At 41.8% G+C, this 22,566-nt stretch overlaps 1 protein-coding gene across 6 annotated transcripts in view; it reads right to left on the reverse strand.

Annotated features, from left to right (window-relative positions):
- The window catches only part of LOC139755996 (glucocorticoid-induced transcript 1 protein-like), a 316,760-nt gene that overhangs the window by 19,223 nt on the left and 274,971 nt on the right, over positions 1-22,566 (reverse strand). For all 6 annotated transcript variants that reach the window (XM_071674916.1, XM_071674918.1, XM_071674917.1 and 3 more), the window contains 3 exons: positions 13,362-13,513; positions 4,529-4,749; positions 1,887-2,014 (listed from right to left, as the gene is read on the reverse strand). In XM_071674916.1, coding sequence (XP_071531017.1) covers positions 1,887-2,014; positions 4,529-4,749; positions 13,362-13,513 — 501 coding nt within the window. The remainder of the gene's footprint in view (positions 1-1,886; positions 2,015-4,528; positions 4,750-13,361; positions 13,514-22,566) is intronic.

Here is a 22,566-nt window from a genome sequence, read left to right on the forward strand (position 1 = left end):
GGGAAGAGCAGTGTGGTTTCAGAAGTGGTAGAGGATGTGTGGATCAGGTGTTTGCTTTGAAGAATGTATGTGAGAAATACTTAGAAGAGCAAATGGATATGTATGTAGCATTTATGGATCTGGAGAAGACATATGATAGAGTTGACAGAGATGCTCTGTGGAAGGTATTAAGAATATATGGTGTGGGAGGCAAGTTGTTAGAAGCAGTGAAAAGTTTTTATCGAGGATGTAAGGCATGTGTACATGTAAGAAGAGAGGAAAGTGATTGGTTCTCAGTGAATGTAGGTTTGCGGCAGGGGTGTGTGATGTCTCCATGGTTGTTTAATTTGTTTATGGATGGGGTTGTTAGGGAGGTGAATGCAAGAGTTTTGGAAAGAGGGGCAAGTATGAAGTCTGTTGTGGATGAGAGAGCTTGGGAGGTGAGTCAGTTGTTGTTCGCTGATGATACAGCGCTGGTGGATGATTCGGGTGAGAAACTGCAGAAGCTGGTGACTGAGTTTGGTAAAGTGTGTGAAAGAAGAAAACTGAGAGTAAATGTGAACAAGAGCAAGGTTATTAGGTACAGTAGGGTTGAGGGACAAGTCAATTGGGAGATATGTTTGAATGGAGAGAAACTGGAGGAAGTGAAGTGTTTTAGATATCTGGGAGTGGATTTGGCAGAAGATGGAATCATGGAAACAGAAGTGAATCATAGGGTGCAGGAGGGGGGCAAAAGTTCTGGGAACGTTGAAGAATATGTGGAAGTCGAGAACATTATCTCGGAAAGCAAAAATGGGTATGTTTGAAGGAATAGTGGTTCCAACAATGTTAAATAGTTGTGAGGCATGGGCTATAGATAGAGTTGAGCGCAGGAGGGTGGATGTGCTGGAAATGAGATGTTTGAGGACAATATGTGGTGTGATGTGGATTGATCGAGTAAGTAATAATAGGGTAAGAGAGATGTGTGGTAATAAAAAGAGTGTGGTTGAGAGAGCAGATGAGGGTGTTTTGAAATGGTTTGGTCACATAGAATGAGAGGAAAGATTGACCAAAAGGATATATGTGTCAGAGGCGGAGGGAACAAGGAGAAGTGGGAGACCAAAGTGGAGGTGGAAAGATGGAGTGAAAAAGATTTTGAGTGATTGGGGCCTGAACATGCTGGAGGATGAAAGGCGTGCAAGGAATAGAGTGAATTGGAATGATGTGGTATACCAGGGTCGATGTGCTGTCAATGGATTGAACCAGGGCATGTGAAGTGTCTGGGGTAAATCATGGAAAGTTCTGTGGGGCCTGGATGTGGAAAGGGAGCTGTGGTTTCGATGCATTATTATATGACAGCTAGAGACTGAGTGTGAACGAATGTGGCCTTTGTTGTCTTTTCCTAGCGCTACCTCGCGCACATGAGGGGGGGGTTGTTATTTCACGTCAGGCGGGGTGACGATGGGAAAGAATAAAGGCAGACAGTATGAATTATGTACATGTGTATATATGTATATGTCTATGTGTGTATATATATGTTTACATTGAGATGTATAGGTATGTATATTTGCATATGTGGATGTGTATGTATATACATGTGTGTGTGGGTGGGTTGGGCCATTCTTTCGTCTGTTTCCTTGTGCTACCTGGTTAATGCGGGAGACAGTGACAAAGTAAAATAAATAAATAAATGTAATATGTTGAAAAGTATAGGTATGTGAGAGTGTGGGTGTTTATGTATATGAATGTGTATGTGGGTGAGTTGGGCCATTCTTTCATCTGCTTCCTTGTGCTACCTCACTAACACGGGAGACAGCGACTAAGTATAATAAAAAAAATAGTAATAATTATTATTGTGAAATTAAGAATGATTAAAAATGAGGACATTTATTTAGATCATACCTCAAAAGATCATAGAATATGCTTACCATTTGTATGTTGGAGGGCATGGTGTCTTGGGTGAACGGGAGTTGGTGCAAGGACGGAGTGATCAGCTTGTATGGGACTGTAGCGTTGTCCACCACCAGTTGTCCCTTCTTTGTTAGTTCGTTGCAGCCTGAAAATCACATAAAAAAAAGGTGAAGGAGCACAACAACAATGTAAAGTGCAATTACTATTCTTTAGGGAAAAACCCCCATAAATAATGGTATACAGTAATTCTTAAAATTCTGGTCTCAATTCCAGACAGCTGCAACCCCAAATGTTTTAGATGATTCCAAAATCAATCCTCACATTAGGGCTCATATCTCAAAAAGAAAGTGTCTTCTGAGATGGAGACCAAACAGGGACTTAAATCATAAAAGTAGCCATATGATGTTTTCGTATTCCCAACTCCTCCTTAAAGGAGGATTTTGTACTTTTTCCAATACTAAGCCTGTTGCATGCATCATGGACATTGAATTTCCACACTCTAAAATTATCTGGTTTAAAATCTGTCTCTGACCCACTACTATTTTTCTTTGTTTCTCCTAAAGCTCTAAGATCCTTGCTTTAAAAAACTAAAATTTTTTGAATTTCAATAATCTTGCTACAAAGCTAAGATACCCTCTCATCCTTAAGCTGAGGGGCTCCACTAGAAGGCTTCGATGGACACCAAAGAGAATTATTGGAATTCCTACAAACAGATGTTGGGACTGGGGGAACTGGAGCTCCAATGTTTTTCATTATCAATACTCTAGAACAAACTTTTACTCATAGAACAAACTTTTACTCATATACCAGACAGTCAAAACCACTTTCCAGCATTCATGGTTTAGTTGCTACCTCTAATCCTTCAAAATACAGATATAAAATTTTGCTCCATTCGGTTCATCTCACCACACTCTTGTAACTGTCTTTAATCAGTTACTCCCTCTAAATGCCAATATTAGCGCTTTAACAGAAATTACTGGATTTCCTTGGAAAGATTACTGTCTCTTCTGAGGCAATATATTTGTCTTTGCTGAACAGAGAGCAATTCAGGTGGCACTGGGAAAACAGAATTTGGGAGATAGGCACTGCAAGGAAGAGGGGCTAGAAATGCTCTGTAACTTCAAGAAAGAAGGAACAGCTCTTATGAAATTATGCTAAATCCTATTAATCCTAAGAAAGGATATGTAAATAAATTGAGCAGCATAGTCTGATCACTTCCAGGAAAAAAGATGGTAAAAATCTTATGATTCATGGTCAAATAAAAAAGATAAAGAGGTAAGCTGAAAAGATATCTAAGGGATATTTCAGATGAAAATGCGAAGATGGTTGGTTCTTCAACATGCATGTGAAGGAATACTGTTTGTGCACGTGAAGGAATACTGTTTGTGCATGTGATGGAATACTGTAAAAGAGGTTGGAAGGCTTAAAGACTATAGAACCTGGAGTATATAATTATATTACCAAATGCTTTTGGCTTTTGTTGATGCAAAAGACAGTTCCCATTTCCAAACTGAACATGGACTGACCCATGATCATTACCTCCATATCCAATTCCTTTGGATAAATCAGTCATTCATAATACTAGTGCAATGGATCAAACAAAGAGGTGCATTAAGGAACAGAGAGAAGCGGAAAAAACAAAAGAAGGAAGTTTAGAGTGAAAAGACTTGTGCCAAACCCTGTTGTATGTTTTGGAAATGTTGAGGACAATGAGTAAAGTTTCACCAAAATCCCTTAGAAAGTAGGACAAAAGGTGAATTACACAGGAATGGGGACAGCAGAGTGTAAATAAAGAAAGTGTTGAAAAAGGTAATTATAAAATGGCTCCAATGGAGATGCATGCAGACAGCACCATTGCTCACCTTTAAGCAAAGTAGTATATGAGGGCTTCATTAACATATTGATAAAAACAAAAATAAAAGTAATAATATTTCAATGATAATGATATCAAAAAATACAGTAAGTAACAACACTTACAACTGTATTCTGTCAGATCAATGTACGATAACTACATTCTGTTAGCATTCCATTGTGCAATGATGGCCATCATTTGTCACCACTCCTACCTGACAGTACTGGTTAATGAGTTAGGAGGAGCTAGTTACTACTTCAGTTTGTTCTAATTATGAATGTTGCTAAACCAAAGCCCCAGCTGATATCAACCTGATGTTGACTAGCCTCATTAATCAATTGGGCTCAAAAACAAGACAAAACTACCAGAAATAAGAATTACTACAGTGCTGTAAACAAGAACATGAGGAAAGTGCTCAAAACTGGTAGAACTGGCTGAACACTAATCAGCACCTACTCTTCTCACTGACTGAGCTCAGAGAAAAGAAGGGATTGATAAGTGTCGCTTGTTCTTGTTTGAGATTCATGATCCTCTTGGCAAATTTGATCATATTTTGTTTTTTGTTTTCAACACGAAAATCTTAGGAGAAAGATTACAACAAAACAGTACTAAACAAAGAAGCATTGACTGAGATACCTCAGTATGTATGTAGCAAATGTATGTAGCAAATCAATAAGCATTCGTATTATTCTATATTCCTACACGAGACAAAAAAGTGACCATCTTACAAATGGTGAACTAAACTCACAAAATGGTAAGGAAATACATCAATGGGAGGGAAAAGCAATACAGCAGTAAGGTACTTACCGTTGCCGAATAAATTTGTCTATTTGTTCTCCTGACGCTGGAGGAGCTTGGTGTCCACTAGTCAACCATGGAGATGACACTACAGACACTGAGGGGCGTCTGCTGCTGCTGTTACTACTGTTGTTACTACTACTATTGCTGCCACTGTTAACGGATTCTTCACACACAGACCATCCAAGGCTAAGTCCCCCATAGCAGCTTGTGGCCCACTCTTCAGGGGTCTGTGGGCATGGATCATACATTGAGAAGGATAATTCCTGATGAACAAACAAAATCATATGTATATAAGCTTTACAAAATAAATATAACAAATTGCAAAGCACACAAAACAGAGTACTCAAAAAAATGACTAGCTGCTTAGAACAACTAATATTTTCACAATCAACCAAAAGTATCTCTCATTCAATCCCATTTAAAAATGCTAAGTACCCAATTTTTTGCAACAGCATTAGACTCCTCCCACCTGAACCATTTCATAAGCAGCTACTAACACTTAGGCAGAAATATAAATCTTATCCAACCCTTATCCTTCAGTAACTTGTGCTTGCAGTTCCTTCCTTTCCAGGTAACATAACACTGACAAAACATATTTTTCCAGTAATGACTTGATAAACACCAAACAACATCCACAATGCCAACTTAACCATAAATTCTACTCCAAAGAGCATACACCCATCTAAAACTAAACACCCAAGACATATACAAGTTACAATTTCTCATATGCATTCTGGACACCACTCAGCTTTCCAACATTACCAACAAATCCAACATTTTACATAACCCTTCATGCCTGAGATGGAACTTCTACATGGAGGAAGCTGATCATTTCCTCCATTAATGTCTCACATTTGCCAAAAAAAGACAAACAAACAACATCACCACATTTCTTGCCCTGTGGACACGTCTAGTTCCTGGGCTCTGCATGAACCTATAGAAGGAATCTTGGTGCGGAGTGGTAAGGAAAGGTAAAGTGCAATTACACGACAGTATAGGGAAGGAGTTTTACACTCCTGGGACCGCATCTCTTAAATTTTTCATACCATCAAGCATTCACAGTTTCCTTTTTTCTATTCCAACTATTTACCGTCCTTGCACCAAAACAGTGATTCTATACATTCTTTCCAACAATACCTAGAAGTGAGTCTTAACCTCTGGTTACCTCATGAAGAACTGTTCACTATTATTTCATCCAGACGATCTGGAAACTTGAAGAACAAAATTAGGTCATCCCAATTTCTTCTCTCGTCCATGATGGACTAATCTGTAACTCAGTTCTCTAAGTTCAGAAATCATCTTAGTTGCTCTTCTCTGGGCCTTCCTAACAGGATCTTTATCCTTCTGTAGGTGCAGTAACTACACTTGAGAGGCATAATTCAGTTCTGGCTTACTATATGTTATGAACAGCTTACCAAACTTTTCCTCATCCAAATACTGAAAATGCATTTCTAATATTCTGCAAGAGACAGTTTGCTTCTTTCACAATTCTCCTGATAGGTAGCTCTGGCAACAGGTTAAGCACAGTATCTCTTTCATTCAGATTCTTCCTAAATGATGATCATATGGAGGCATTTCTTTCATAGTGTACCATCCTCATTACCTTGCATTTTGTTCAAAGTGCATTTCATCAATCATTCATTCAAAAAACCTTGGAGTTTGTCCTGGTACTCCTAAAAACTGATGCGATCATCATCATTCTTTATTTCTCTCATAAACATGGCATAAACTTCAAACATGTTAAAGTAAGAGACCGGTCCATTATGAAAGTCATTTACATATGCGAAGAATAACAGTGGGCTTAAGACAGGGCCCTGTGGGACACCAATGGTGACTTCAGCCTATTTCAAGAATGCTTCTTAAAACTGCATCCTTTGCTCTCTACTACAAAGGAAATCATATATTCAGTGAAAATGTCTATCCCTTATTCCTGTCCTTAGCTCTATATTCTTATTCTACCTCAGATGAGGAACAGTATTAAAAGCTTTATGTCACGTCCAGGAATACATAGTCTACCTATCCACCTCAGCTCGGCCTGTTATTGAAGTCTGTGATATATGTAAAGAACAATCTCCTTTCTCTAAGCCTGTGTAGTTTCCCATTCAAATAGGTTCACCTTTGCAAAGAATCATCCATTTGCTTTCTGATTATCATTTCCACTGTTTTCCTGACCACATCTGTTAGGAAGACTGGCTTGCAGTTTAGCCTGATTTCCTGATCATCTTTCTAAAATAAAGGCATAACATTGCCTTCTTCCATATCTCTGAAACTACACATTCCCTCACCACACATGGAAAGAGTTCATCAAGATCATGAGCCTTTTTTAGGTCAAGTTGTTTTAATGACCTAATGATGTCATTTCTATCAATTTCTATACCTTCCAAGACTTCTTCACCCCACTCTGACCTAGTTAATGTGAAAAATGTGAAAACACTATCTCATCTCCTAGCTCCTATTTCCTTGCCATCCTTGATAGTTATTCTCTCTAGTTCCTTAACCTAATTACCTACTGATAATTTGCTCTTGATTTTAAGGAAAAGTTTTGGATTGTCTTTTGCTTGGCCCACAATACTCTTTTCAAAAGTTTTTGCATTGTCTTCTGCCTGGCCAACATTACCTTTTTCAGTGTCTCTACTCCTTTCTTATCTAAGAAATACCTGTTTCTTGTTCTCACATCTTCATATGCTATGCTAGCTACAGTGACATATATATTTGCTCCATATTCTTTATTGAACTTACCTTTCTCTTCTTTTTGCAACCAGTGGTAAGTACCATGTTTTGACTTCTTCAATAAAGATTTCTGAGAATCTTCTATTGCAATGGCCTATACTCAAGTTAAAGCACTCCCTTTCCCAATTTACACTAAAAAAAGTGTGATCATCTCACAGTAGCTGCAATGATCATACTTCTGCTGTGGGTTCTGTCCCCATCCTTCTGATTGCCATCTTGTGTCCTTTTCAACCACAAAGTTAAAATCAAGAACAGAATGATTACTTTTTTCACTAATGTATCGCTTCTGATATAGGTATACTATACCTAATACAAGGTCTGACAGAGGCTCTTCATCTTTATTGGAGTCTAAGTTTCCTTAATCTATAACCCTGCAAAGTAACTGAAATCTCTCATTATCAGTGCAGCAATTCATCATCTCAAGCGTCTCAATGCTTTCTTCATTATCCAGTTTGTTCCTTCACTGTTATGTACATCCATTCTGAGTTACTAAAGTTCCTTGAAGGACTGTAAACTAACAACACTATACACTTCCTCCTACATAATTTTACCAATTACATACTGTTTGAATGCATCAATAACTGATATTTCCTGAATTTTAATGGTATCCCTTTTTAAGAAGGGCAATCCCTCCCTCCTCTATCTTCTCTGTCTCTCCTTGCTAAAATGTGTGCGTCTAAGCAGATTAGGCTGCAATTTAGCTCTATTCAAATTCTGTCTCGACCACTCCAGTAATTTTGGGTATGATTTCCTTCATGCCATCTTTGAATTTTAGCTTCTTTCCTTTCATAACAAACCCATCTACATTTGTATGCAAATTCTTTTGGAGAGATGGGCAGGTATGCAGACTGTAGTGGTGAGGGGGTTGCCTGGGAAGTGAGTCAAGTGTTGTTTGCTGATGACATGGCACTGATGGCTAATTCAAGTGAGAAACTGCAAAGCATGGTGTCGGAGTTTTGGAGTGTTTGAAATGAGAACGTTGAGAGTAAATATAAAGAAAAGCAGGTTATCAGGTTTAGCAGTGCAGGCAGGCAGCTTAGTTCCGTTGTGAATTCAAATGGAGAAAATCTGGAGGAAGTGGGGTGCTTTTGATACCTGGGAATGAATGTGACAGTGATTGAATCCATGGGAGTGGAGGTAAGTCATGGGGTGGGTGAACAGGTGGAGGTTCTGGAAACACTGTGGAATGTGTGGGAGGAGAGGTTGCTACCTAAGGCAGGGGGATGGGTATGTTTCAATGAATAGCAGTCCCAGTGATATAGTATGGTTGTGAGGTATGGGCTATAGATGAGAATGTATGGGAGGTTAGATGCGCTGAAAATGAAACATTTTAAGACAATGTGTGATGTGAAGAGGGTTGATTGAGTAAGTAATAATAAGGTAAAAGAGAGAGAGGGGTGATAATAAGAAGAGCATGGCTGAGAGAGCTGAAGACAGTATGCTGAATTGGGACACATGGAGATAATAAGTGAAGAGAGAATGACAAAGAGAATATAAGTGTCATAGGTTAATGGGAACACAGAAAAGGGGAATCAAACTGGAGATGGAAGGATGTAAAGAAAATGATATTGTAAAAGGCATGCCTGGGTTTGAGGGAATTGGAGCAATGTGGTATACAGGGGGTGATGTGCTGTCAATGGTCTGAACCTGAGAACATGAAGCAGCTGTGCAAAACCATGGAAGGTCTTTGCAACCTGGTTTCAGTGCATTACACCACGACATCTACAGAATGGAGGTTAGTGAATTAGGCCTTTCCTTTGTATGTTCCTCATTAATACAGGAAATGGCAAACAAGTATGAAATACAGAAAAGTGAATTGGAACGATGTGTAGATATGTATATGTCTGAGTATGTATATGTATGTATATGTTGCGATGTATATGTATGTATATGTGCGTGTATGAGTGTTTATGTATACACATGTGTATGTGGGTGGGTTGCGCCACTCCTCGTCAGTTTCCTTGTGCTACCACTCTGATGCAGGAGATGGCAATTAAGTATAAAAAATAAAATATTTATATCATTTATTTATACTTTGTCACTGTCTCCCGCGTTAGCGAGGTAGCGCAAGGAAACAGACGAAAGAATGGCCCAACCCACCCACATACACATGTATATACATACACGTCCACACATGCAAATATACATACCTATACATCTCAACGTATACATATATATACACACACACACACATATACATATATACACATGTACATAATTCATACTGTCTGCCTTTATTCATTCCCATCGTAAACCCGCCACACATGAAATACCAACCCCCCTCCCCCCTCATGTGTGCGAGGTAGCACTAGGAAAAGACAACAAAGGCCACATTCATTCACACTCAGTCTCTAGCTGTCATGTAATAATGCACCGAAACCACAGCTCCTATACACATCCAGGCACCACAGAACTTTCCATGGTTTACCCCAGATGCTTCACATGCCCTGGTTCAATCCATTGACAGCACGTCGTCCCTGGTATACCAGATCATTCCAATTCACTCTATTCCTTGCACGCCTTTCACCCTCCTGCATGTTCAGGCCCCGATCACTCAAAATCTTTTTCACTCCATCTTTCCACCTCCAATTTGGTCTCCCACTTCTCCTCATTCCCTCCACCTCCGACACATATATCCTCTTGGTCAATCTTTCCTCACTCATTCTCTCAATGTGACCAAACCATTTCAAAACACCCTCTTCTGCTCTCTCAACCACACTCTTTTTATTACCACACATCTCTCTTACCCTATTATTACTTACTCGATCAAACCACCTCGCACCACATATTGTCCTCAAACATCTCATTTCCAGCACATCCACCCTCCTCTGCACAACTCTATCTATAGCCCATGTCTCACAACCACATAACATTGTTGGAGCCACTATTCTTTCAAACATACCCATTTTCGCTTTCCGAGATAATGTCCTCGACTTCCACACATTCTTCAATGCTCCCAGAACCTTCGCCCCCTCCCCCACCCTATGATTCACTTCCGCTTCCATGGTTCCATCCACTGCCAAATCCACTCCCAGATATCTAAAACACTTCACTTCCTCCAGTTTTTCTTCATTAAAACTTACCTCCCAATTGACTTGTCCCTCAACCCTACTGAACCTAATAACCTTGCTCTTATTCACATTTACTCTCAGTTTCCTTCTTTCACACACTTTACCAAACTCAGTCACCAGCTTCTGCAGTTTCTCACACGAATCAGCCACCAGAGATATATCATCAGCAAACAACAACTGACTCACTTCCCAAGCTCTCTCATCCACAACTGACTGCATACTTGCCCCTCTTTCCAAAACTCTTGCATTCACCTCCCTAACAACCCCATCCATAAACTAATCAAACAACCATGGAGACACACACCCCTACCACAAACCTACACTCACTGAGAACCAATCACTTTCCTCTCTTCCTACACGTACACATGCCTTACATCCTCGATAAAAACTTTTCACTGCTTCTAACAACTTGCCTCCCACACCAAATATTTTTAGTACCTTCCACAGAGCATCTCTATCAACTCTATCATATGCCTTCTCCAGATCCATAAATGCTACATACAAATCCATTTGCTTTTCTAAGTATTTCTCACATACATTCTTCAAAGCAAACACCTGATCCACACATCCTCTACCACTTCTGAAACCACACTGCTCTTCCCCAATCTGATGCTCTGTACATGTCTTCACCCTCTCAATCAATACCCTCCCATATAATTTCCCAGGAATACTCAACAAACTTATACCTCTGTAACTTGAGCACTCACTTTTATCCCCTTTGCCTTTGTACAATGGCACTATGCAAGCATTCCGCCAATCCTCAGGCACCTCATCATGAGTCATACATACATTAAATAACCTTACCAACCAGTCAACGATACAGTCACCCTCTTTTTTAATAAATTCCACTGCAATACCATCCAATACCATATATGGAAGTGGGGGCTGGAAATCCTCCCTTCTTGTTTTTAATTTTCCAAAAGAAGGAACAAAGAAGGGGGCCAAGTGAGGATTTCCCTCAAAGGCTCAGTCCTCTGTTCTTAACGCTACCTCACTAACACAGGAAATGGTGAATAGTATGAAAAAAAATATATATATATATATATATATATATATATATATATATATATATATATATATATATATATATATATATATATATTTTCTTTTCATTATACTTAATCGCTGTTTCCCAAGTCAGCAAGGTAGCACCAGGAAACAGATGAAGAATGACCCAGTCACTCATATACACATATAAAACACCCATACATGCCCATATACATACATATGCATGTCAACATATACATACATATACACATACATACACAGATATATACATACATACACATGTACATCTTCATACTTGCTTGCCTTTTTCTATTCCCAGTGCTACCCTGCCCCACAGGAAACACCATCGCTACCCCCTACTTCAGCAATGTAGCACCAGGAAAATAGACAAAAAAGGCCACATTTGTTCACACTCAGTCTCCAGTTGTCATGTTTAATGCACTGAAACCACAGCTCCCTATCCACATCCAGGCCCTACAGACCTTTCTATGGTTTACCCAATACAGTTCACATCCCCTGTATCAGGCCATTGACAGCATGATGACCCCGGTATACTACAATGTTCCAATTCACTCTATTCCTTGCTTGCCTCTCACTTTCCTGCATGTTGATGCTCTGATCGCTCAAAATCTTTTTCACTCCATCCTTCCACCTCCAATTTGGTCTCCCGCTTCTCCTTGTTCCCTCCACTTCTGACACATATGTCCTCTTTGTCAATCTTCCTAACTCATTCTCTCCATATGTCCAAACTGCTTCAACACACCCTCATCTGCTCTCTCAACCATACTCTTTTTATTACCACACATCTCTCTTACCCTTTCATTACTTACTCGATCAAACCACCTCACACCACATATTGTCCTTAAACATTTCACTTCGAACACATTCACCCTCCTCTGTACAACCCTATCTACAGCCCATGCCTATGAACCATATAAAATCTTTGGAAAACTATTCATTCAAACATACCCATTTTTGCACTACGAGATAACATTCTCTCTTTCCACACATTTTGCATTGGTCCCAGTACTGTCACCCCCTACCCCACCCTATGACTCACTTACATTTCCAAGGTTCCATTCACTGCTAAGTCCACTTTCGGATATCTAAAACACTTTACTTCCTTCATGTTTTCCACATGTATTGTGATGGGCACAAGGGATGTCTCTGTCCCTTGCTATGTGGACAATGGGTTGAACCAGGGAATATGAAGTGGTTGGGGGAATCACGGGACAGTCTGATTGTGGATAGGGGTTCCTGGATTCAGCTCACTGACAATATGTTATTCCCTTTAAACCATACTGCTCCAGTTTACTCTATCCCATGCACACAGTCCTGTATGTTCAGGCCCTAAGCATCTTTCACTCTATTTTTTCACTTCCTCCTTAGTTTCCCCTTTTCCTTGTTCCTTCTATTTAAGACATGGATACCCTCTTAGTCAGCCTTTTCTCACTCATCTTCTCGGTATGTCCATATGATTTCTGCACAAACTCATCAGCTCTCTCATACATACTCCTCTTACCACCACACCTCTCTCTTACCCTATCATTTCTTATTCTATCAACAGTACATATCATCCTGAAACATTTAATTTAAAATAAATCCACCCTATTCTGTACAATTTTGATTCAGACCTATGCGTCACATCCATGCAGCACCTAATGGACTAATTTACATCACACATACCCATCTTTGCCTTTAAAGTGACAGAGAAAGACACAGATAGAGTGTGAGTCAAATTTCACTCACTTGATCTTTCAAAATTCTATTGTTCTAGAGTGGTTTGTGGTCTTCAAACTTCTCCCCTTATCTTTCAAAGTCTGTCCAGCTTAAATGTTTTCTGAATTTCCCATTCCTCTTCTACTACCCTGAATTCTCTTCAGACTCCCTCCTTTTCCCAATTTTCCTAAGGTGCACATGCTTCTGTCTTGATTTCTTTGGGTCCTCAGTTTCACCTGTGACTCTCCTTCCTCCTGGCTACTATTTCCGTGGCCTAGCCATTATATTAGGCCAGTGGTTGTGGTACACACCTGTGAAGCCTTATCTACATGTAGCAGATGTGTGAAGGGTTGGTCGTCCTTGGGCCACTGTCCTTTGAGGTAGATGGTGTCCAATGAGGCCGTGCGTCGCATCAGCGCGCTCCCCTCACCACCTTGGGTCCCTCGGCCTGTCCTCAACCGACCTGTAATTGTTAATAACATAAATATATATATATGTAAACAAGCAGAACACAAGAATAGACAGCCATAAAGAAAAATATGTGTAAAAAATACAAAGACATATCTACATATGGTACACACATTAACAAAGATCAACACATACAAAACACACCATCTCACATACACACACTAACACAAAATGTGGGTTTTGAAAACTGAAAAATCTTTCCTGTCTGAGACAATTTCTTATGAGCACAAGAAGCATTTCATATCCTCAGGAAAACCAGAGTTAGGACCTTCCAATTCTCAGAATTTCTAGTATGGAAGAACTGGGCCACAGGATCTAGTCTACCATCTTTATGCATGTGGTAACCATTGTTCCGTTGTGTTTGCTGAAGGTTGGGTCTTTAGACATTATTACTCCAAGGTCTTTCATATCATTCAACTGGTTTATGACAGCATCTGTGTCTGTACAGTATCCTGTATTGTTTTTGATTTCTTTGTTTCCCCATATTGGAGGAAATAAAACTTATCTCCACTGAAAAGTATGTCATTCTTGGTGGCCCAGTTAAAAACTCCATTTATGTCTCTTTGTAACCTTTTGGTATCATCTACTGATGTGATTTTCACACTTATTTTTGAATCATGTGCAAAAGATATGAAACTGTCTTGTATTTGCTTCAGTGTCAGATATAAGAATGAGGAATAAGAAGGGTGTAAGTACAGTTCCTTGGGGGACTGAGCTATTCAAAGTGGAGGCACTGGAGATGGCATGGTTTTCAATCATGTGCTGTCATCTGCTAGTTAAAAAGCTGTATATTCATCTCCCCGTTTTCCCCATTATTCCCATCTTTCACATTCCATGTGCTATGACACCATGGTCACATTTGTCAAATGTTTTGCAGTGTAAGTCATATCAGCATTTTAATTGTTTTCCAGAGCTTCAACAATCTCCAATCCTATCATAATAATGTATAGAAACTTACAGAAACAAGATCTTCCCACTCTGAAACCATGTTGTAGATTGTTCAGTTCCTTAAATTCGGTGAGCCTGCCTCTCAGGAAGGCATATGATAGAGTTGATAGAGATGCTCTGTGGAAGGTAGTAAGAATATATGGTGTGGGAGGAAAGTTGTTAGAAGCAGTGAAAAGTTTTTATCGAGGATGTAAGGCATGTGTACGTGTAGGAAGAGAGGAAAGTGATTGGTTCTCAGTGAATGTAGGTTTGCGGCAGGGGTGTGTGATGTCTCCATGGTTGTTTAATCTATTTATGGATGGGGTTGTTAGGGAGGTAAATGCAAGAGTTTTGGAAAGAGGGGCAAGTATGAAGTCTGTTGGGGATGAGAGAGCTTGGGAAGTGAGTCAGTTGTTGTTCGCTGATGATACAGTGCTGGTGGCTGATTCATGTGAGAAACTGCAGAAGCTGGTGACTGAGTTTGGTAAAGTGTGTGGAAGAAGAAAGTTAAGAGTAAATGTGAATAAGAGCAAGGTTATTAGGTACAGTAGGGTTGAGGGTCACGTCAATTGGGAGGTGAGTTTGAATGGAGAAAAACTGGAGGAAGTGAAGTGTTTTAGATATCTGGGAGTGGATCTGGCAGTGGATGGAACCATGGAAGCGGAAGTGGATCATAGGGTGGGGGAGGGGGCGAAAATTCTGGGGGCCTTGAAGAATGTGTGGAAGTCGAGAACATTATCTCGGAAAGCAAAAATGGGTATGTTTGAAGGAATAGTGGTTCCAACAATGTTGTATGGTTGCGAGGCGTGGGCTATGGATAGAGTTGTGCGCAGGAGGATGGATGTGCTGGAAATGAGATGTTTGAGGACAATGTGTGGTGTGAGGTGGTTTGATCGAGTGAGTAATGTAAGGGTAAGAGAGATGTGTGGAAATAAAAAGAGCGTGGTTGAGAGAGCAGAAGAGGGTGTTTTGAAGTGGTTTGGGCACATGGAGAGAATGAGTGAGGAAAGATTGACCAAGAGGATATATGTGTCGGAGGTGGAGGGAACGAGGAGAAGAGGGAGACCAAATTGGAGGTGGAAAGATGGAGTGAAAAAGATTTTGTGTGATCGGGGCCTGAACATGCAGGAGGGTGAAAGGAGGGCAAGGAATAGAGTGAATTGGAGCGATGTGGTATACCGGGGTTGACGTGCTGTCAGTGGATTGAATCAAGGCATGTGAAGCGTCTGGGGTAAACCATGGAAAGCTGTGTAGGTATGTATATTTGCGTGTGTGGACGTATGTATATACATGTGTATGGGGGGGGGGTTGGGCCATTTCTTTCGTCTGTTTCCTTGCGCTACCTCGCAAACGCGGGAGACAGCGACAAAGTATAATAAAAATATAATGATGTTAATGCTTTTGGTTGATATTTTTTGGGAATGCTTTGCTTCCACCTTTGTAGAGTGGGTCAACTGAGTCAGTTTCAAACTCCTGGGAAAATGATGCCAGAATCCAGACAATTTCTCCAAAGGATGTTTGATGCTCATGCTAGAGGTGTTTTGAATTTCTCTATGAAGACAGTTCCACGAGTCTGGGCCTGGGGCTGAGTGCATGTCCAGGGAACACTCCAGGGGCCAGGAGCCAGGGAATACTCCAGGGGCCAGACTAAGAACCACCCTCCAGAGGACCTAGAGCTGGGTAACCCTTCAAGGGGGCCCAGAACTAAGAAACATTCCAGGGGGCCAGGAGCCAGGGAAGACTCCAGAGGATATGGGATAGGGATCCCTTTAGAAGCTACTGGTCAGGTTATCTACGATCTAAGGAAGAGCAAACATAGCACCTGAGGCCAAGAGAGTCCAATTCTCTAGTTATGGAGTGAGCTGCCTCACTTACCTACCTAATCCTTCACCTGCTTCAACTCAAACCATCAATACAAAGCGCATAACTCGGACATCACAAGTCATGCAGCCTTAGGTCCCTTTACTTCAATACCCATGAATTTAATCAACTCTTATTTTGAGAGTCGACTATGACCCGAGAAACATAAGAACTAATAAGACTAAGTGTGTGTGTGTACGTGTGATTACCTGATTGTACTGACTGTACACGGAGGGAGTTTTACATTTGTGGGACGCAATCCCTTGAACATTTTCTACTATCATACAACTTCTTAAATTCATATATGGTGTTTGCATTAACCCTGTCTTAAATTCATATATGTGTTTGCATTAACTCTGTCCTCAGTCATTCTATTTCAATTATCCAAAACTACACTATAAATGTACTTTATTTTTCAACAAGTTTCTTAATCAATTTCAAGTTATGTCCTCTGGTTTCTCAGTCCCTACTTCTCGAAGAACTGTTACATGTCTATGTCATCAACTTGGTTTAAAAACCTAAAGGTTGGGATCTGATCACCCCTCACTCTTCTTTCTAAAGTTGGAAAATTTAAGGCTTCTAATTTTTCCCAGCAACTATGCTCTCTTTATTGCCTTCCTCTGGACCTTCTCTATCACCTCTTTCTGCTTTTTTTGGTGTATGCAGTGACCAAACTTGTGAAACATTTTTAGTTTTAGCCTATAAAAGATATGAATAGCTTACTAACTATTTCTTTACCCATATACATGGAAACTATTGTAAAGTTTGCCAGCAGACAGTTAGTCTCATTAACTGTTCTCATAATGTGGGACTCTGGTGACAGATTAGGGAAGATGATGACTCTTAAGGCCTTCTCACAGACTCCTGAAGGTTATTTTCTGCTAGATAATAATCATATCAAGACCTTCTTTCACTTTTTCCCATCCTCACTGCATTTGCTCGGCTTGAATTTCATCGTGTATCAGATCAACTTTAGTTCATCAAGGTCCCATCGTATGGTGGAGCAATCCTCCATCCTTTTCACTTTCCTCATGACCTTTGCATCATCTGCAAATATATTAAGCTACGAATCCATACCTTTAGGCACATCATCACATGGATCAAGAAAGAAATGGTTCCAAAATAGAACTGTAACCCTCCGCTGGTCTCCTCGACTTATTCTGAGCAGGCTCCTCTGACATGCATACTTTGTTCCCTTCCACTTAGTCCATCTTCCCCCTTATTTCTGCTTGGTCACCCAGCCTCTTAATCAACCAACCATGTGGTACAAAGTCAAATGTTTTCTGGCACTCCAAATATAAACACCCCACTCAGCCTTCCCTCACATACAAGAGAGATCTCACTCACTCGTACAACTCTAAGAGGTTTATCACACAAGACCTCCTTTCCCTTAAACCATGCTGTCTTTCACTTAGAGAGATTCCTCCTCTGAAGAAAATCATCTACTTCTTTCTAATTATCTTTTTCAATACCTTACAGACCACACTCATCAGTGAAACCAGTCTGAAGGTCATTCCCGGTCTCTCTTAGAGATAAGTATAAAATTTGCCCTTTTCCATTCCTCAGGAACTCTGCCTCTCTCCAGTGACATCTAAACTGTATTTCTAGAGGTTCATCTAGTGTATCTGCACACACCTTCAGCACTTATGGTGCAAATTCATCTGGCTAATTAGTCCTCTGCTGATCAAGACCTTTTGGTGTTCTGTTAATGTCTTTTCTTTATATTTCAGTGTTTTCTAAAACCTCCTCCCCACCCCATCTCACTTGTGTTGGGGTTGTAGTGTCTCCCACTGTGAAAATACTTGAGAACTTGTTATTCAGTTCCTTACATATCCTTTCATCATCCTTAACAACTCTTCCCTCTGAATCCTTTAACCTGATTAGCTGCTCTTTACCTGGCCATTCATTCGTGATGAATTCATGGAACAGGTACTGACTTGGTACAATCTGAGTTGGTGCATCAGTGGTAAAGTTTGAGTAGGTATGTGAACAGTTCAGTCTGAGTGGGTGTGTGAATGGTATAGTCTGGGTGGGTGTGTGAGCGGTACAGTTTGAGTGGGTGTAAGAAAAGTACAGTCTGAGTGGGTGTGTGAATAGTACAGTCTTAGTAAGTGTGTGAACAGTACAGTCTGGGTGGAAGCGTGAACAGTACAGTCTGAGAGTAAGTGTGAACAGTACAGTCTGAGTGGGTGTGTGAACAATACAGTCTGAGTGGATGTGTGAACAGTACAGTCTGAGTGGGTGTGTAAACAGTATAGTCTGAGTGGGTATGTGAACAGTACAATCTGAGAGGGTGTGTAAATGGTGCCACATTATTTCCTCTAGTGTAAGAGAAGGTGGTGAAAGGTACAGCTTTGTTTTCTCTAGTGTAAGAGTAAGTGATGAAAGGTTCAGCTTTGTCTCCTATAGTGTGTGAGTAAGTGGTGAAAGGTATAGCTTAGTCTCCTCTAGTGTGAGAGTAAGTGATAAAAGGTACAGCTCTGTTTCCTCCAGTGTGAGAGTAAGTGATGAAAGGTACAGCTCTGTTTCCTCTAGTGTAAGAGTAAGTGGTGTAAGGACAGCTTTGTTTCCTCTCTCTCTCTCTCTCTCTCTCTCTCTCTCTCTCTCTCTATATATATATATATATATATATATATATATATATATATATATATATATATATATAATGTGGAGGTGTGGTGTTCAGTAAACCTAGTGGGCCAGTGAGGCAGGATTCCTAGTGGCTCGCCATGTAAGTTGTGCCACTGGTATTGGCAGGTTCCTCCCCCCTCAACCCCACCCTACTCCAGGGAAGAAAGACGTCCTCCTCTCCCCCCCCCCCCCCACCACCACCACCACCCCAGGCCGGTAGGACAAGGGCGATGAGGGAGGAGGGTGGGGGGAAGCCGATGTAATGGAGGGTGGAGCTGGGAGGTACAAGAGTGGAGACAGGAGGTACCTGTGGGTGGAGCTGGGGGGGGGGGGGTATAAGAGGGTGGAGATGAGTGTGCAGGAGGGACTTTGAGGTGGGCCTTATAAGTGTGGCGCTGAGGATAGAGGAGGGTGGAACTGGGAGCGACATGGTGGAACTGGGGTAAGGTAAAGTGGAACTGGGGTAGGAGGTGGGAGAGTTAAAGTACAGGAGGAGAGGTGGAACTGGTGTTGGGGAAGGTGGAGATGGGGTGTGGGAGGTGGAGTTGAGGAGGTGATATCAGCGAGACGTGCGCCACACACTGGGGTACTTTACTGAGTACCAGAACACAGGAGCAGTGTGTAGACTACTGGACCACCACTCTGGTGCTCAGTGTGTAGACTACTGGACAACCACTCTGGTGCTCAGTGTGTAGACTACTGGACCATCACTCTGGTGCTCAGTGTGTAGACTACTGGACCACCACTCTGGTGCTCAGTGTGTAGGCTACTGGACCACAACTCTGGTGCTCAGTGTGTAGACTACTGGACCACCACTCTGGTGCTCAGTGTGTAGACTACTGGACCACAACTCTGGTGCTCAGTGTGTAGACTACTGGACCACCACTCTGGTGCTCAGTGTGTAGACTACTGGACCACCACTCTGGTGCTCCAGACATGCAACAGATACACACACACCAACGAGAGGAAAACACGAAAGGTAGAGCAAGCAAGACGACAATCATACACGAGGCGAAGACCAACTGCAGACCTTGTACAGAAACCACAGTTGACCCCACACAGGATACTAAACCTATCACGTGACTCATGGGACACACACACACACACACACACACACACACACACACACACACACACACACACACACACACACACACCATAACCGGATCATGTCATATGAAACACACGAAAAACAACATGAGGAAAGAATCATTCATGAAATAACTCGAAAATATTGCTACTCATATACAAAACGCCAATCCAGGACCACAGACTCCAATGTCTCACCACAACACAGACAAAGGTCATGTTACACACGACTGCCAGCAGATGAGATGTTAAAAAAGGCAATGAATAGGTAATGTGTGTGAGCCAAACATCACATTAAAGATCAGTAACACAACAGACATCTTCCTAAACCATGATGGCCCAAGTGTACACATAGCAGACATCACCACCTCAACACAAGTGTACACACAGCAGACATCACCACCTCAACACAAGTGTACACACAGCAGACATCACCACCTCAACACAAGTGTACACACAGCAGACATCACCACCTCAACACAAGTGTACACACAGCAGACATCACCACCTCAACACAAGTGTACACACAGCAGACATCACCACCTCAACACAAGTGTACACACAGCTGACATCACCACCTCAACACAAGTGTACACACAGCAGACATCACCACCTCAACACAAGTGTACACACAGCAGACATCACCACCTCAACACAAGTGTACACACAGCAGACATCATCACCTCATCACAAGTGTACACACAGCAGACATCACCACCTCAACACAAGTGTACACACAGCAGACATCACCACCTCAACACAAGTGTACACACAGCAGACATCACCACCTCAACACAAGTGTACACACAGCAGACATCACCACCTCAACACAAGTGTACACACAGCAGACATCATCACCTCATCACAAGTGTACACACAGCAGACATCACCACCTCAACACAAGTGTACACACAGCAGACATCACCACCTCAACACAAGTGTACACACAGCAGACATCACCACCTCAACACAAGTGTACACACAGCAGACATCACCACCTCAACACAAGTGTACACACAGCAGACATCACCACCTCAACACAAGTGTACACACAGCAGACATCACCACCTCAACACAAGTGTACACACAGCAGACATCACCACCTCAACACAAGTGTACACACAGCAGACATCACCACCTCAACACAAGTGTACACACAGCAGACATCATCACCTCATCACAAGTGTACACACAGCAGACATCACCACCTCAACACAAGTGTACACACAGCAGACATCACCACCTCAACACAAGTGTACACACAGCAGACATCACCACCTCAACACAAGTGTACACACAGCAGACATCACCACCTCAACACAAGTGTACACACAGCAGACATCACCACCTCAACACAAGTGTACACACAGCAGACATCACCACCTCAACACAAGTGTACACACAGCAGACATCACCACCTCAACACAAGTGTACACACAGCTGACATCACCACCTCAACACAAGTGTACACACAGCAGACATCACCACCTCAACACAAGTGTACACACAGCAGACATCACCACCTCAACACAAGTGTACACACAGCAGACATCATCACCTCATCACAAGTGTACACACAGCAGACATCACCACCTCAACACAAGTGTACACACAGCAGACATCACCACCTCAACACAAGTGTACACACAGCAGACATCACCACCTCAACACAAGTGTACACACAGCAGACATCACCACCTCAACACAAGTGTACACACAGCAGACATCACCACCTCAACACAAGTGTACACACAGCAGACATCACCACCTCAACACAAGTGTACACACAGCAGACATCACCACCTCAACACAAGTGTACACACAGCAGATATCACCACCTCAACACAAGTGTACACACAGCAGACATCACCACCTCAACACAAGTGTACACACAGCAGACATCACCACCTCAACACAAGTGTACACACAGCAGACATCACCACCTCAACACAAGTGTACACACAGCAGACATCACCACCTCAACACAAGTGTACACACAGCAGACATCACCACCTCAACACAAGTGTACACACAGCAGACATCACCACCTCAACACAAGTGTACACACAGCAGACATCACCACCTCAACACAAGATGTTGAGAAGACCATTGAGAACATGGTCGTGCACTCAGTCCCAGGTCCGCACTCATGGAACTCTGTCTTCATAGAAGATATGCAAGTCACCTGTGGCACATCGCCTCACCACAGAAAGGTGGAAGCTGCTGGATTGGGTTGGGTCGTTGGTCGACCAAGCTGTTGGAGGCCGCAGCCCTCAGGCCTACATAGCCCTTACAGCCTGGCTGGTCTGGTACACTTGGTAGATACATTTCAAACGCATTCTAACCCTTCTCTACCGTGCATCTCATGCTGTTTCTGATGGTAGATGGCAAGGTGTTGAAGAGTCTTGGGCCTCGGAGGTTTAAGTTGTTCTGTCTTTTCGTGCATATGGCACCTTTGCATTTCAGAGGTAGGATTTTAAGAGAGTGTGCTATGCCTCTCCAGTCTACGCCCCAGGGAGTATAGCCTCAGAAATTTCAGTC

Source organism: Panulirus ornatus, chromosome 20, assembly GCF_036320965.1.
Source record: "Panulirus ornatus isolate Po-2019 chromosome 20, ASM3632096v1, whole genome shotgun sequence".
Lineage (NCBI taxonomy): Eukaryota > Metazoa > Arthropoda > Malacostraca > Decapoda > Palinuridae > Panulirus > Panulirus ornatus.